General features: G+C 33.4%; 1 protein-coding gene across 1 annotated transcript; it reads right to left on the bottom strand.

Moving 5' to 3' along the window:
- Nucleotides 1–1,908: 1,908 nt before the first annotated feature.
- On the bottom strand, nt 1,909–6,108 carry LOC138329802 (uncharacterized). Its single transcript, XM_069277096.1, has 5 exons — nt 5,982–6,108; nt 5,546–5,612; nt 4,904–5,137; nt 2,533–2,781; nt 1,909–2,138 (listed from the first exon to the last, which is right to left on the bottom strand). Exons 2-5 carry the CDS (start codon nt 5,601–5,603, stop codon nt 1,909–1,911), a joined length of 771 nt encoding a protein of 256 aa, XP_069133197.1. The 5' UTR covers nt 5,604–5,612; nt 5,982–6,108.
- Nucleotides 6,109–15,705: the final 9,597 nt, after the last annotated feature.

Below are 15,705 nucleotides of genomic sequence, written 5' to 3'. Positions count from 1 at the left end.
CGATTTTACCTACACAACTAATGACTATATATTTGTTTTCTTTTTACTCTCACCCCTGACCTTTTCAGTTTTTACCTAAACACAACCGACCATCTATGACGTGTTCATTTACTTGTACTATACCGTAGATAATCATTTAGGGCAAAATTGGACAGCAATAGGTTATTCTGCAAACGTCCATTTTTAACTTTTTTTATCTACGCAATAACTGAATTAAACTTTCTGATTTTTCTTTTTCGTCTTTTCTCTACATCTTCTATTCTATCTATAAACAATGTATCTATTGTTTATGTAACAGTAGTTGGTTCCTTTCCGGTAAAAAGAAAACGCGCATTCAGAAACAAGGTATTATTCATCCTCAATACTGTAAAGGTTACCATCACTGCGTCATTTCAATCCCTGGATAATCTCATAGTAAAACTTAGGGTAGTTCAGGAGAAAAAAAACCCTCACCAATCACAGGCCGGCAGAGACTTCCTTTGAAGAGCGACACCCAACTTCCCAGCCATAAGTCAACATCAGTTTACCGTTATTTGATTGTTTTGATAAACATCAAAAGACCAAATTACCTCTATCTTCTGTTGCCTTCAAGTTTGCTTTGAAATATTGAAGTATTGATATAACGTCAGTGATAGTAACCCCTGAAGTATCGAGGAATGGTATTACAGAAAATGACATATGAAACAATTGAAAACTATGGCCAGTTTATTATGCTGTCGGGATAGGAAAATCATAACCATGTATTCATACAATGTGTATTTGGTATATATATCTATGCGTCCTCTATATCCCTCTTTCACCCGGCGTGTTATCATTTAAATATGTAATTATAATGCCATATTGTTTGTATAATCTAATGGTAAGTTGTATCATCAGAAGAGGATTCAATTTAACTTAATCAACTGTTCCAAATCTAATTGTAAATGTATGATGCAAATTACCACATCATTACTGCGCCTGATCAAAGGGGCTCGATTGCGAGAAGAAAAGAAATGGTATCGATTATATATAGAACGTAAAGGGATTACAGCCGCCATCTTTAAATAAGAGGGTACCTCGATTAAAACGTTAAAAGTATTGTCACATAAAACTATGTATGCGTTACCGTACTCGAATATCAATCTTCGTGACGACACAGTCTTTATGTTCCGAGAATCCTGTATTTGTGTTTTATTCCAACAAATCCGCTAATATCCATCACAAAAAGGTTTAAGTAAACGAATAAGACAAGTATAGCTATCTAAACGAGATTCCGCCCCTGTGAGGAAGGCTCTGGGTTCTGTCCCCTGGTCGAGACACACCAAAGTCTATAAAAGTGGTAGTTTCTGCTCCTGCTTGGCGCTCAGCATACAGGGAGTGGGACGACTGGTTCGCCTGTTGTCAGTATAATGTGACCGGGTGGTGTGTGTTGCTTGGTGTCTTCGGCGGCATGCATCAGTGATATAGCACTATAAAAAGGGCAACAGTTCCACTATACAAGAAGACACAACACTAACATACCACAGTCTCCGAAAAAACGCACCTCACACAACATACACGCATTACATCGCAAACATGGGAGGCTGTCCTTACATGACCATTGCTGTTCATAAGACGAATGAATCAATCAAACAAACAAACAAACAAACCGCAACCGGAACAATTTCTTCATCACAGGATTACATTTTATTTACAATCAATAACTAGCGTATGTGTATTGGTATGATGTCTCCAATTCGGATTTAGGTGCAATATTTACAGGTCAGGGATAGGAATGAATATATCAATATTACCACACAAATCGCCAAACAGAGTCTTCTTTAGATATTTTGTAGCCTTATGGTCGAACATCTGTAATATATTTGCGATGAATACTTGGAAAATGGTCTTGATAATGCTTTAGAGGTAAAAAAAACTCACTTACAGTTTTCAAACAATTTCCTGACATGCGTAAAACAACGTAAATGCACAAGTGTTGTCATTCAACCCAAAGAAACCTTGGACATAATGATTCACACATCTTTCTCCTGGTTTGTCCGGTATGGAGGGAGCAAACCAGATATCACTTGGTATGGCGATGCTCTCGTTATTGCTCCATCTGAAGTCATTTGCAGGACCGTCGTCATAATCGTACCCACCTACCCACCAATCATTGGTTACTGTATGGATATAAAAATATTAAAGAGATGAAGCGTAGATACATGTTTTTCATAAAATGAATAGTACCAATTCATGTTCATGAGGATATTTCCAGTATTAAACCACCACATGGCGCTACAGTAAATCATATCGGCGCTAATATAAATTTAATTTTGACAGCGCTAAAATAAAGCTATTCAGAAAAAAAAACTAAAAAGATTTATCAAATGGTTTCACTCAAGGCTTTGTTTGCAATGCAAGTTTTATAGGGTAAACTCGAATAACATTAACCTTACTTTGGATAAAATTAATGTCACAACGTGTATAAAACATCACTGAACTTGCATTTTCGATAATATTTCATATGTAGAATATTATTAAATATAACGTTCTTTAAAACGTTAAAGAACTTGCCTAAGAACTGTTCCCTGTGAATACCGAATTTTGTGGCGTTCATTTTCTTCATCGTGTCCAGTATAAGGAGATAGGCGGAATCCTGAGAACACGCCAGCGCGGCATCTTGCCAGGTCTTCTGGGTGGTATATAGACGGATACACACTCCAATATCAGGATCGTATGTGTATCCCGGTATAAGGCAGGTAGTGGGATCTCTTGCATTACCGGGGACATCTGGATGGCTTGAATCATCAGATACATTTAAACCTAAAAAGGACAAGAACCATGTTTGTTCTGTGTTACTTTGAACAGTTTAAAAACATGAAGAAATTAAGAACGCAAGCTGCCCTGATGTATTTTCAAAATATTAAAATTCATGTGTCTTTTATTAGTTTGCCTTTATTTCAGAATAAATAAATTCCTATTAATCCCAATTTTAATAAGAAAAAACACAGCTGTACATATTTTCTTCTGAAAATGGTTAAAGATGCTCCATTGCTGACAAATGGTATTTTTTCACTATCAAAAACAGGAGCAGACGATTTAATATTTTTATTCAGTTACAAAAAATACTTTCTTTACACCATTACCACCATAGAAAAGTTTGAGCTTCTAACTGTACTTTAAGTTAAAAATTAAAAAAAATAATTGCATCCCAAAAAAAATCCGTGAAACTATATCCTATATGGAATGAAGTACTGACTGCGCATGCACCGAAGGCAAACTAATTATTTATATTATTTTTTGTGTTAATTAGACATATATATATACACGATTAAACATCAATTATTGTTAAAATGATAAATATCATTTGCGGCGGAGGATCTTTAAAGATGACATATATATAAACGATTAAACACCAATTAATGTTCAAGTGATGAATATCATGTATGCTCTGTCGGCGATGGAGTATCTTTAAATATATTGAAGTAGATTTATTTATACCAGTTTCTCTTTATGACTAGTTTTAGTCACGTTGATAACGTATTCAGTGAACCGGATAACCAAGTTGTACAAATAGTTTACTTTAAAGATCCATTTGTAATAGGAAGTGACATTTCTTTTTCTTTTTAAACGACTGAAATAGAAATATAAAAGCCAAAAAAATAATGAATAAACCTTATTTTCTTTTTCAGATATCAAATTATCTTGTTTATAAATTGATAAGCTAACCATACACATTTCTATGAACAAAATTTCGTAATAAAACACATTCTATAACATTTATTTACTCTATTTCATTTTCAAGTCGGGAATTCGTTTTTATTTCATTACATAGGATTTGTTTCAAAACAACTTAATATAAATAAACTTAATTGGAAAATTGTTCAATAAATAGGCCTTTAAAACTGAGGTAGGTGTCTGTTTGTGAAAATTATATTTCACAAGTTCACTGTTATAAAACTCGCTAATATAACTCTGCATTATATATGTTATTTGGTCAGACAAGATTTGGAGGACAAAAACGTGACCTTTTGTTATAGTAAAATGTACTATTATGTTTTGATACATTTTAAACAATGTGTACTTAAACGAAGATAGCCAATGATGATATTGACTTAACAATACATACGTGTTTACTCTTATTATCGATTCATCTTTTATTATATACATAGCTAATGCATCGATGACTTTATTTGTTAGTCAGTCGGCGATACATGAAAGGCTATGAACAGATAGGGAGACAATCAAACCTGCCATAGCAACTTCAGTACACAAATATTTTTGCGCATACTAAATTTCGTTATATTTATTTCATAAGTACGCAAATGCTTTCCCTAATACACAAACTATCAATAAAAGCTAGGTTAATATTAGCTCGCTCGGATATTTTATTGAATTAATTCAATCGCAAAATTTGCGAAAGTAAATTGCATGCGAAATAAAGTTTAGTTATGGTACTATATTAACGCACCTATAGCATGATACCATGAACTATTTCTCTATTGACGGTTTTTTCTTATAGAGGCCACTTCGTGAATAGGTACATGCCTGTGGCAACTTGAAATATTCCACATGATAGATTTAAGAATATATTTGCTAAATAATGTCAGTTTTGTTTTCCGGTTGAACCATGCCAATTTTGAGTTTCAGATATAAAAAAAACTCTTTTGGTTAAAACCGTTTTTTATGTTTCGTTATAACAACTTATTATTTGTTATGAATATTTCTATGACAAATCTGACACTTTGCGAATACGAACTTGACAAAAGTCGGTAAATATAGAAAATTTAAAATTTAGAGAGGCGGATATTTAGAACACTTTAAATACTTTTTCTAAGCCAAGAATACAGCAAGTCACATACCATACAACTTTAAAAGGAATCAGGTGTATTCGTTGTAGCTTTATTTGTGTTTCAAGAGTTCATTTTGGAAGGACACTACTTACGTCTCCACATTCGAGTATCCCCTTGACTGATAGAATCATTCGACATTCCGTTATACCCTCGGCACTCCTCTGTCGTTATCGTGTACGTAATGTCTAAACATGCTGAATGCTGTAGACAGATTCGAGCACAACTAATGGCGCTTGGGGATTGCTGTGAAAAGGTGACACCATCATTGTAGATCAAGTTCACCTCTGTTACATTTTCCTTCCAAATATTTGAATGCGTGCAGGTAGCTTTAATAATACAAAAGGATGAAGTTAATTTGGTACATTTTTATAGCATTTGTCAGTTAAACAATCATAAAATTGTCTTGAATCATTTTAACTTTGATATCAGAAAATGTGAAATACTAATACTTAAAAACAAGCCTTGTATTTCAAAGTAAAAAAAACACATTAAAATTACAGGAAATGGCTTTATCTTTGATTAATATTTAGAAACTTCGACTCAAACGGAATTTTCATTCAAGATATTTTTAAATTCACGTAGATAGCTTTTATATACATTACTGTTTCTGTAAGGAAATAATCTGCTGAATGTACAAATGGTGGGGTTGCCAATCTCTCTTACATATTGTTGAAAACACAATGCGTGTATAATATTACGATATAGTAATTAAAATTATAACTCCAGTGGCTTACCTGTTGACAGAAGTGTGATCATGAGGAGCCCTATCATCAGTAAGGAAAGAGTCATCATCTTTCTTGCCTATTTCAAATTTTAACAGAAATTTAATCTATGCGTTCAATTGATATAATGATAGTATTGCAAACAAGACAATTTTGTTCTTATTCTAATTTAAATTCAAACGACCGAGTCTTCAGCTTAAAAGGAAAAAAAATGATTAATGGTGTTGTAAATTACATATGCTATGTACTGAAACTTCCCTGATTGTTGTGAAAGGAAAATAGTATAATGGAATTCACAACATACATTTAGTTCAGGACATTATGAAAAAGACCCAGCAGATATAATTAGCAATTTAAAAACAAGTTTTATAACGGGATAAATATAGTAAAATAAGATATGCTTTCTTTAAACTTACAACAGAAATGAATAACACCAAATGTGTATTACCTGTTGTTTAAAATGGATATCCTGATAAAAGTTGAGACGAGTATTCCTGGTAAGATATTTTGGACTATCGACTAACACAGATACAATGAAGCAGGCGCTATGCTGCCTGCATGTGCTACTTCACAACTCAAATGTCAAAAGGATGTTTGAATGTAAAAGCATGTTTCAACTTCAATGTCAACAGTAATCATCAGAACAAATTAAAAGGTTGTCCGAATTAATGGACGGATTGATTTACTGACCAATTCCGTCACGATTGGTTAGATTTGAAATGGATATCATAACATGGAATATCGATTTGGTACCTTTCATATATATGTATATGTTTGTAAAAAATTTGAGCACACGTCTATATCGTATTCACAGTAGGCGAACTCCACAGTATGAATACCGGACGTTGCGACCGCCGAAGCGAGTGATTAAAAAAGAGATTAGCGGGTATTGATATTCAATGTTTGTTTAATCATTCCAGGGGCATTATATATCGTGTTATATATCAAAATAGATTCAGCGATTATTTAGTTAACTTTTTGCAATCGGTATAAATATATTTATATTGATAACCACTTCATAATCGTTCATAATAAACCATAAAAAACACCAGCATTCGAACCGGCCTTATTTCTACAATTCTAATAACAAATTGGACGAATTATTGACTGATTCATAATACATGTATATAATGAACAAATTATATATGGAGAGACAACCTAACAATGTATATGAAAAAGTGGTATTTGTTCGGGGGGCTACTGTATGGCTTATAGCTGGTCATGACGGAATTGACTATATGGTTCGTAGTGATTCTACTGTCGACTCCTAGCGATTTGCTGTATGTGTCTCTTCGAACTTTTCATCGTATTAGATACATATACCAGTGTTGTGTATATTATATTAAGACACATTTAATTAATGATACAATGCAATTTAAATTCAACTTCATTTAAAATCTTAATCACATGTATCACGAATACAAAAAACAACAAACGTATACAGTACATAATGTAGAGTCTTTACGACGTTATTGATACTTATTGATGTAAAATATGTCTCAAGGTACTACATAATGTGTATTAAGCCATATTGTGATCATTTCCATTCTAGTTTGTATGTATTTCAAAGTTTCTACTTGTACATGTTAATAGCTTAGAACTGCGGATTAATTGCAATGCCGGGATGGTTGGTTTAGTAAGTAAGATATATTTTATTATAATGTCACACGTTAAAAACAAAATGCTACATTACATCACATTTGTACATATAAAATAAATTAAAATTCCAGCCTAAAAAGACTTACACGAGATACTAATTTAAAAGGGTACATTAAATAAGACAATATGCTATTTTACCATGACCATCATTTCTTTTTACTTATTCCTAACTAGCTTTCTTCTTCCTAATGTCTAAAACCGTTGGTTACGTGATACGATCTGCGTCGTTTTCCCGAAGAAAGTCTATTCGAAAATTCCGACCAATCAGAAGAAAGCTTTCATGGCGTTTTGGGAGAAGAAACATTATCAAGATATACTTTGATGTTGAAACTTTCTTAAAAACTGAAACTATTTTGATACAATAATATACCGTATTCATATAGAAGGTACATCTAAATTAACGTTTCAGTTTCATTTTAATTGAAACACATTGATTAAAAATGACAAAAAAAAAATAATAATGACAATAATTTCTTTGCGCGCATCGAACACCCGATCATGGGGTCACAGATACATCGCTTTATCCACTACACTACTTCAAATTATATCAAATAGCCAAGTCAATGGAGATGGTCTTGTTGGGAATTCCTTTTTCAAATTCTCTGGCTTCTGATTAGTCAACATTCAGATAGTGCCTGTTTTCAGTGAAAATTGCATTGGTACATTGGGGTTTTGAGGGATGCCGAACCAAGTACACATAAACACCGCAGTTTTCATTATACGAGACTTTATGCTTTCCCTAAAGGCATATTTATTTTGGAATTATTTGAAAAATCACTTCCTTAAGATGTCAATTTTACAAATGCAATTTTAAGAAGAGTACTCTTGTATACAGTGGTTAATGATGTCATCAAAATCTTCGCTACTCTCTGGGCAATAACTCCATTATCCAAGTTATCCATCTGTCTGAAAAAGGGTCTTAATTAACTAACAGACAAAATGATTAATCCAACAATGCATACAGTCATATAAAACCAAGATCGCTATCAACATACAGTCTTCTCGCTACAAGCCATACAGTTCCGTGTCAAAGAGTGCTGTTTATAATCGATGTTTAATTTGTTTTCTAAAATTCGAACGCTTTCTTTGAGAAGCATTTTGAATTAAAGCATAATCAAATGGAGGAGAAATTCGTAAACTGTAAGTGAAAGACGATCTAAGAGTTCATTATTCAAACAATTTGCGAAACTATCGGCCACAGAGAGTACTACTGGCACTGATTCGATCTATTTTTAGGTAATTATTGGTGTCATTTTTCGAAAAAGTACAAATTAGTATCAAAGGATAATGAATATAATATATATTTTCCGACATCCTTCTTAATCGTGCGAATGTATCGAAAAACTTGACCTTGATCATATGCATACTGTGTTTCAAAACAAATCTGTCGCTTCGGTGATTGGAACATCCTGTATTCATACAGTGGAGTTCGCCTACTGTGTAATTTACGTCATTTAATTACCTCGAGCCCTAGATCGAAGATACGGAAGCTCTCTAGAGACAGCATAATCAAATAGATTTTCTTAGATGATAATGTTAACATTTACTAGTGTCCAGGTTAAGTTTAATTAATATATTTTACATTTATTGCTTAATCCACACTTTGAACTTTTGAAACTTATACAACATAATTACTCAACCAACGTACGCTTTGACCCAGAAAGATACGAAAATTTAAACAAAATAGTCCGGTTTTAATGAAAATTGGTATACAGTTCGGGGACAATAAATATTAAGGGTACAATTTTAAAGTGGTCTGGAAATCCAAAATGACCGTAGCTAGTGGTCCCTAAATGGATAAAAAATAAATGATTGTTATATATCAGTCAAAATTGGTAAACAGAGAGAGGGTTTTTGGGTTACTGAATACCACGGTCATCAAAATAGTTTTATAGAGGTATATAAAGAGTTACTACGCTGTTTTCACTGAAACTAAGAGTCAACTTTTTAAGGATTAACTTGAATAGATTTTTTATGTTATGGAGATATAACACAAAATCTGAGTGTACTCTAAATAAACCGCGAAGCGGTTTATGATGAGAGTACACTCAGATTTTTGTGTTATATCTCCATAACATAAAAAATCTATTCAAATTAATCCTTATAATTCAATTTACTATAGATAATCTCTTCAACATTTAAAATTCATTTTGGGACTCTTTTGTCTATGAAATTATTACGCCGTCATCTCAGCCAATCAGAAGGGACGTTACAAACGGCGACGCCATTTTTTCCTTTATGGGCTGATAAAGTAAATTTTTAAGCCAATGGAAATGCTCGTAACAAGCAAAATTGAATTATAGTGTTATAAAGTACCCAGCTGCTTTTAGAAATAGAATATGATATAAGCAGCATATTTCTAAAATGATGTTCACATCGCTGTAGTCAATGCAACAGAAAAAAAAATCGCTATTTCAGTTTCTGTTAATCATTACCGCATGCAGCATGCAAGTATCTGTCACTTAGAAACCAATTTATCAGCATTTATGAAACCATATGAAAGTCTGCTTCACTTAAGTCTTGAAATCTCTCTGCTATATACCCACTATATCATAATATTGAAATTGATGTATATAGAGTGGAACTCACCTGAAATATAAAAACAACATGTACAACGCTCGTGTAGTGATATTTTACAACAAAATATTCCAAATGTTAGAGCACTTAGAGCAAAGAGGCACTGTACTAAAAGTGCATTTGGGGCAAAAAGGGCATTGTGCTTGGAACATGCTTGGTTTGAAAGTAGACTTCATTATGGTGATAATCAGCTATCCGAAATTAATGTGACATTTCTTATCAAAGAAAAAATAACAGTCCACTCTAAAAAATCTTTAAACCCAGAACGAAAGTAAAGTCTCATCACCACGTTTTTAATGATATTTGTGTTATTTGATCTGTAGAAAGGAAACTAATTAAATCTATAATCTTACTAGTGTCCACATGTAGTGTGATCGATTTCGGTTACGTAATCGGATGTTAGAAACATTAAAATATCACATCGAAATAAAACCCAAGATCAATCAAATAAAATCGCCATATGTATTATCTGCTTTCAAATCCAACGCCAATTTGTCGACTTAAACGGCAATGGATGAAAAATAATGACGTTACTATGTTGTTACTGTAGCAACAATCCAGTAATAGGTTACGTAATGTACGATCACTTTTTAGTAACCGATTCCCCGTTTTACATTTTATATTGACTTTATATCACGGCCTAGTAATCAGATCATGTAAACAGAGGCTTGCAAATTCTTCCTGAATCAATGTTCACCATGTTTGCGATACGTCACTACATTAATCTACAACCTTTCCAAAACATTGACCATTTATATATAGAATAGAACGCGTGTTGCCAACATGATAGGACCACTATTTTTATGTTTAAATAATTTCGTTTTATGATTTACCTGTGTGTTGATTATTGATTATTGATTATCCAAGCAGAATTTAGGGTAGTTAAACTTTTTAAAGCATCAAAGAAAGCATTACATTTCATTGATGACATACTCGAAAATCATTTGTCTTCAATTACTGCTTTAACGTTAATCAAACGAAGACCTACATTTAGAATTGGAGCATATTGCACGTTTAGTGCTCACGAGAATGCTTGTTGATGTTGATATTTAAAAAAAAACTGGAATGTATTATGAACAGAGTGCCAACATACATGTGTTTGTTTGGTTGATTATTTAAACGTCCCATTAACAGTCAGGGTCATGTAAGGACGGCCTCCCATGTATGCAGAAAGTAGCTTGTGTGAAGTGCGTGTTTTGGGAGACTGCGGTATGTTCGTGCTGCCCTTTTTATAGTGCTATATCACTGAAGCATGCCGCCGAAGATACTAAGCTATCACCCCACCCTGTCATATTATAATGACAACGGGCGAACCAGTCGTCCTACTCCCTGTATGCTGAGCGCTAAGCAGAAGCAGAAACTACCACTTTAATAGACTTTGGTGTGGCTCTGCCAGGGGACAGAACCCAGAGACTTTCCTACAGGGGCGAACGCTCAATTCAAGGCCACAAGTGCGGCGGTGCCAAGGGAGGCATTGGAAAACATAGTCAGTTAGGAAGAAGAGTAAAAATAAGATTCTAAATTTAGTCGCCTTTACAAACCATACACCAGAAGACAAGAGATATAACATTTACTTCGATTCGTTGAACATGATATTTCTTACATTGATCAAGTTTATCTTTTTGGAACAATTCAATATATGTATAAGAAATAATTCTAGTAAAAAGGCTGAATTGGGTCATGGAATACAATACATATGTTGCATAAGAACATATCTGTAATATAAAGATGTTCATCATTTGCATTGTTCATTCAGCACTTTGAAGTTTCTAAGCGTTTAGTTTCCTTTGAATGGTGGAGCTTAACATCCTTGGTCCGGTTACTAGTAGAGCAGAGTCTGTGTGAAGGCATTTGCAAGTATATCGTTAAATGCGACTAAATTTAGGATCTTGTATTTTCCTTTCATCCTAACTAGGCCTCGCAACCTCAACCCAAGTCAGGGTCGCGAGGCGATGTGGCTCTAACTGGCCACCATAAGTTTCTGCTCCTGCTTAGTGCTCAGCATTAATTAACGTCCTATTAACAACCAGTGTCATTTAAATATATAAGGACGGCCTCCAATATAATAAAAAATAATCTGCAATGTTGAATTTGTATTAAAATTCAACCTGATAATTACCTGAACTAAGCATGATCACAATTCTGTATTTATTTGACCCTGAATGTCCTTCGCAGTACAATGAAAACAACATCAAACCAGCTTATTTTAATGTCAATTGTTTGGAATGACCACGATGTTTTTTCAATGCTGTAAGATTACTCGTTCGTATTTTAACGTTGGGTGCTAATTGAAATTGAGATTTGTCAATGTGTAATTTAGGTAATGTTCAAGTAAGACGACACGTGTGTATCCCTTACGAAACAGTACAGAGACTATCCTTACACTGCTCTTGTATGGCTTTATAACCACGCAGAAGTGCTTCATGACATCTTCAATGCGTTCTGCGATCGATCAAGTATTATCCAAATGCTCTAATTCTTTGGTTTTGTTAGCACGGCTAATTCCAACACGCATGTAATGAGACTCCAAATTAATTAGTTGGAATCGAAATTCGAAACAAGGATGATAAAAACTACATTAATTAGTACTGAAAACTGTTGATGATATTGATATCTATAAAAACATCATGGCCAATCCTTCCATAGTGAGTGTGTTACTAGTAAAGGTCTGTTTGGTGAATCCTTCTTCAGAATGAGTTATGGTATACCTTGGTTACCATGATACGAATGACATAAGGTATACCTTAGTTACATGTACCACGATAAAAATGAGCTATGGTATACCTTGGTACCATAAGAATGAACTATGGTATACCTTGGTTACCATGATAAGAATGAGCTATGGTATACCTTGGTTACCATGATAAGAATGAGCTATGGTATACCTTGGTTACCATGATAAGAATGAGCTATGGTATACCTTGGTTACTATGATAAGAATGAGCTATGGTATACCTTGGTTACCATGATAAGAATGACATAAGGTATACCTTAATTACATGTACCACGATAAGAATGAGCTATGGTATACCTTGGTTACAATGATAAGTATGAGCTATGGTATACCTTGGTTACCATAAGAATGAGCTATGGTATACCTTGGTTACCATGATAAGAATGAGCTATGGTATACCTTGGTTACAATGATAAGAATGAGCTATGGTATACCTTGGTTACCATGATAGAATGAGCTATGGTATACCTTGGTTACAATGATAAGAATGAGCTATGGTATACCTTGGTTACCATGATAAAAATGAGCTATGATATACCTTGGTTACAATGATAAGTATGAGCTATGGTATACCTTGGTTACCATGATAAGAATGAGCTATGGTATACCTTGGTTACCATGATAAGAATGAGCTATGGTATACCTTGGTTACCATGATAAGAATGAGCTATGGTATACCTTGGTTACCATGATAAGAATGAGCTACCTTGGTTACCATGATAAGTATGAGCTATGGTATACCTGGTTACCATGATAAGAATGACCCTTGGTTACCATGACCCTAATAATGAGCTATGATATACCTTGGTTACATAAGAATGAGCTATGATATACCTTGGTTATCATAAGAATGAGCTATGGTATACTTACATCTTTTATTCTTACCAATATTATACTGGAACCAACCAGAACGGTTGCAAACTCATCTAGTTTGATTGATCCTATTATAGTAAGTGATACTATCAATACAATCCTCGCTGATGTAATTGAAGTTGACAACTCAATAAGTGATCATAAAGCAGTTTTTGTAATAATTGATGTGCAAAGAAATTTTAAAAAATCAGTTCAACGTAAAGTGTGGATTTATGATCAAGCAGATATCGATCAGCTAAAAACAACCATTAATAATGTTCCATGGCAAGAACAGTTTGACTCGTGTAGTGATGGAAATGACACGTGTAACTTCTTAACTACTAGTATTAGGATATAATTAGGACTATGGATATATGTACACCTTCTAAATTAGTGCAAATACGCAAACACGACAGACCATGGTTTAACAATAACATTAGAAATCAAATACGTATTCGAAACAGATTACAACACACAATGATAAAACACAACACTAATCTTAACATATCGAAATACAAGAAAGCACGAAACAAAGTTAATAATATGATCAAACGTGCCAAGGAAATATTTTTCGAAAACGCAGATAACCTTATTGACAGATCCAATTCTGACTCCAAAACATACTGGAAATTACTTATAGGGATCAACCAACTAAATAAAAAAAGACCTTCGAAATGGCCCCTGTGTATACAAGATTGAGCCCAGGATAGAATTTTAACCCGGCCGCTGATTGGCTGGCTAATTATGAATTTCAAAAGTAAAAATGTTTTCTGACAGGTAATTATTCCTAGATAATCATGATATCAGTTTGGAAATTCATATTGAGATTTAGGTTCAAAATATCAATTTTGATAATGAATAGGTAAAAACATTAGAATTTCAGGATTTTTTAGTGCAAAATGCGCCTGATTTCAATAAAGCTACCCTGGTTGGATTTTGAGCAGAAGGACCCAAACTTTTTTTTTTGTCTAGTGTTATATGAGTACCTAGACTTTAATTATAGAACACAATACCTAATATTTCTTTGTTTTGATAATACAGTACAAAACTTTAAAAAAGTTTAACACTGTGGTCTATGTAAAATTATTTAGTTGGTTGCTCTCTATACTCTTACTTAAAGGGAGAAAAAACACCGAAATATCTCTCCTATATTGTGAACATTCATCGAACTTTACTTCTGACGACACACAAAAATGCAACCTTTTAAACGATTACTTTACATCCATATCGACAATAGATGACGAAGGCAAACACCTACCTACATTTAATACACAAACTGCCTCCATACTCACCGATATAGTTATAACACCCGATGAAGTGAAAGATATTTTAAGTATTTTAAGTATAAATAAAGCAACAGGTCCTGACGGAATAAGCCATAGAATGTTGAAATTGATTATGAACGAGATTGCCCTACCTTTATCTATCCTATTTAATGCGTCCCTTCAAACCAGTTCCTATCCCGAAAGTTGGAAAATAGCAAATATACCCATATTCAAGGGTAGTGATAAACACATTGTATCTAATTACAGACCAATTTCATTACTATGTTGTATTGGAAAAATCTTTGAGCGTTTAGTATACAAACATATTTTCAATTTTTGCAACAAAAATAATGTTATTTACAAGTTACAATCAGGATTTCTACCAAAACACTCTTGCACACATCAGCTAATAGAATTATATTATTCCATGTTACTGTCTTTAGAAAATCATGAACACATAGCTTTTGGTTGGGTTTTTTTGCGATTCTTCCAAAGTATTTGATAGAGTTTGGCATAAAGGCCTCTTTTACAAACTTCAACAATATGGAATAAACGGAAACTTACTTACCTAGATAGCTAATTATCTGCCGTGTAGAAAACAGTCTGTTTTTATAAATGCATCACTCTTCTTTGAAAAATATTAATGCTGGTGTACCACCGGGTTCGTTCCTAGGTCCTCTATTTTTTCTCATTTATATTAATGATATTTCAACCCAACTGATTTCACTATGTCGTCTCTTTGCTGACGACACCTCGTTATCATATTCTTCTAAACATTTAGAAGATATTACACGTGTTGTAAATGCTTATTTTAAAACACTAGAAAAATGGTCAAATGATTGGCTTATGTCCTTCAACCCCAATAAGACAGAAATTATATTAGTATCTCTTTCAAATCTCCCTTACTAGCCACTTTTTACATTCAACAATACAGTAATAGAAATCACACACAAACACAAACACTTAAGAGTAATTTTAAGTAGCGATGCTTAATAGTCTGAACACATAGATGAAATTATTAAGAAGCTTTCGAAATATATAGCAACACTTCGTAAATTGAAATTTCTACTAAGCAGGGAAAATTA

This window comes from Argopecten irradians, chromosome 8 (genome assembly GCF_041381155.1).
Source record: "Argopecten irradians isolate NY chromosome 8, Ai_NY, whole genome shotgun sequence".
In the NCBI taxonomy this organism is placed as follows: Eukaryota; Metazoa; Mollusca; class Bivalvia; order Pectinida; family Pectinidae; genus Argopecten; species Argopecten irradians.
The sequence above is the reverse complement of the archived record's forward strand: the minus strand, read 5'-3'. Positions and strand labels throughout refer to the sequence as shown.

Coding starts and splice junctions, on each gene's coding strand:
- LOC138329802 (XM_069277096.1), bottom strand. CDS start 5,603: ATGATGACTCTTTCCTTACTGATGATAGGGCTCCTCATGATCACACTT. Junction 2,782..4,903: donor GGATACTCGAATGTGGAGAC/GTAAGTAGTGTC, acceptor TGTCCTTTTTAG/GTTTAAATGTATCTGATGAT. Junction 2,139..2,532: donor TCACAGGGAACAGTTCTTAG/GCAAGTTCTTTA, acceptor ATATCCATACAG/TAACCAATGATTGGTGGGTA.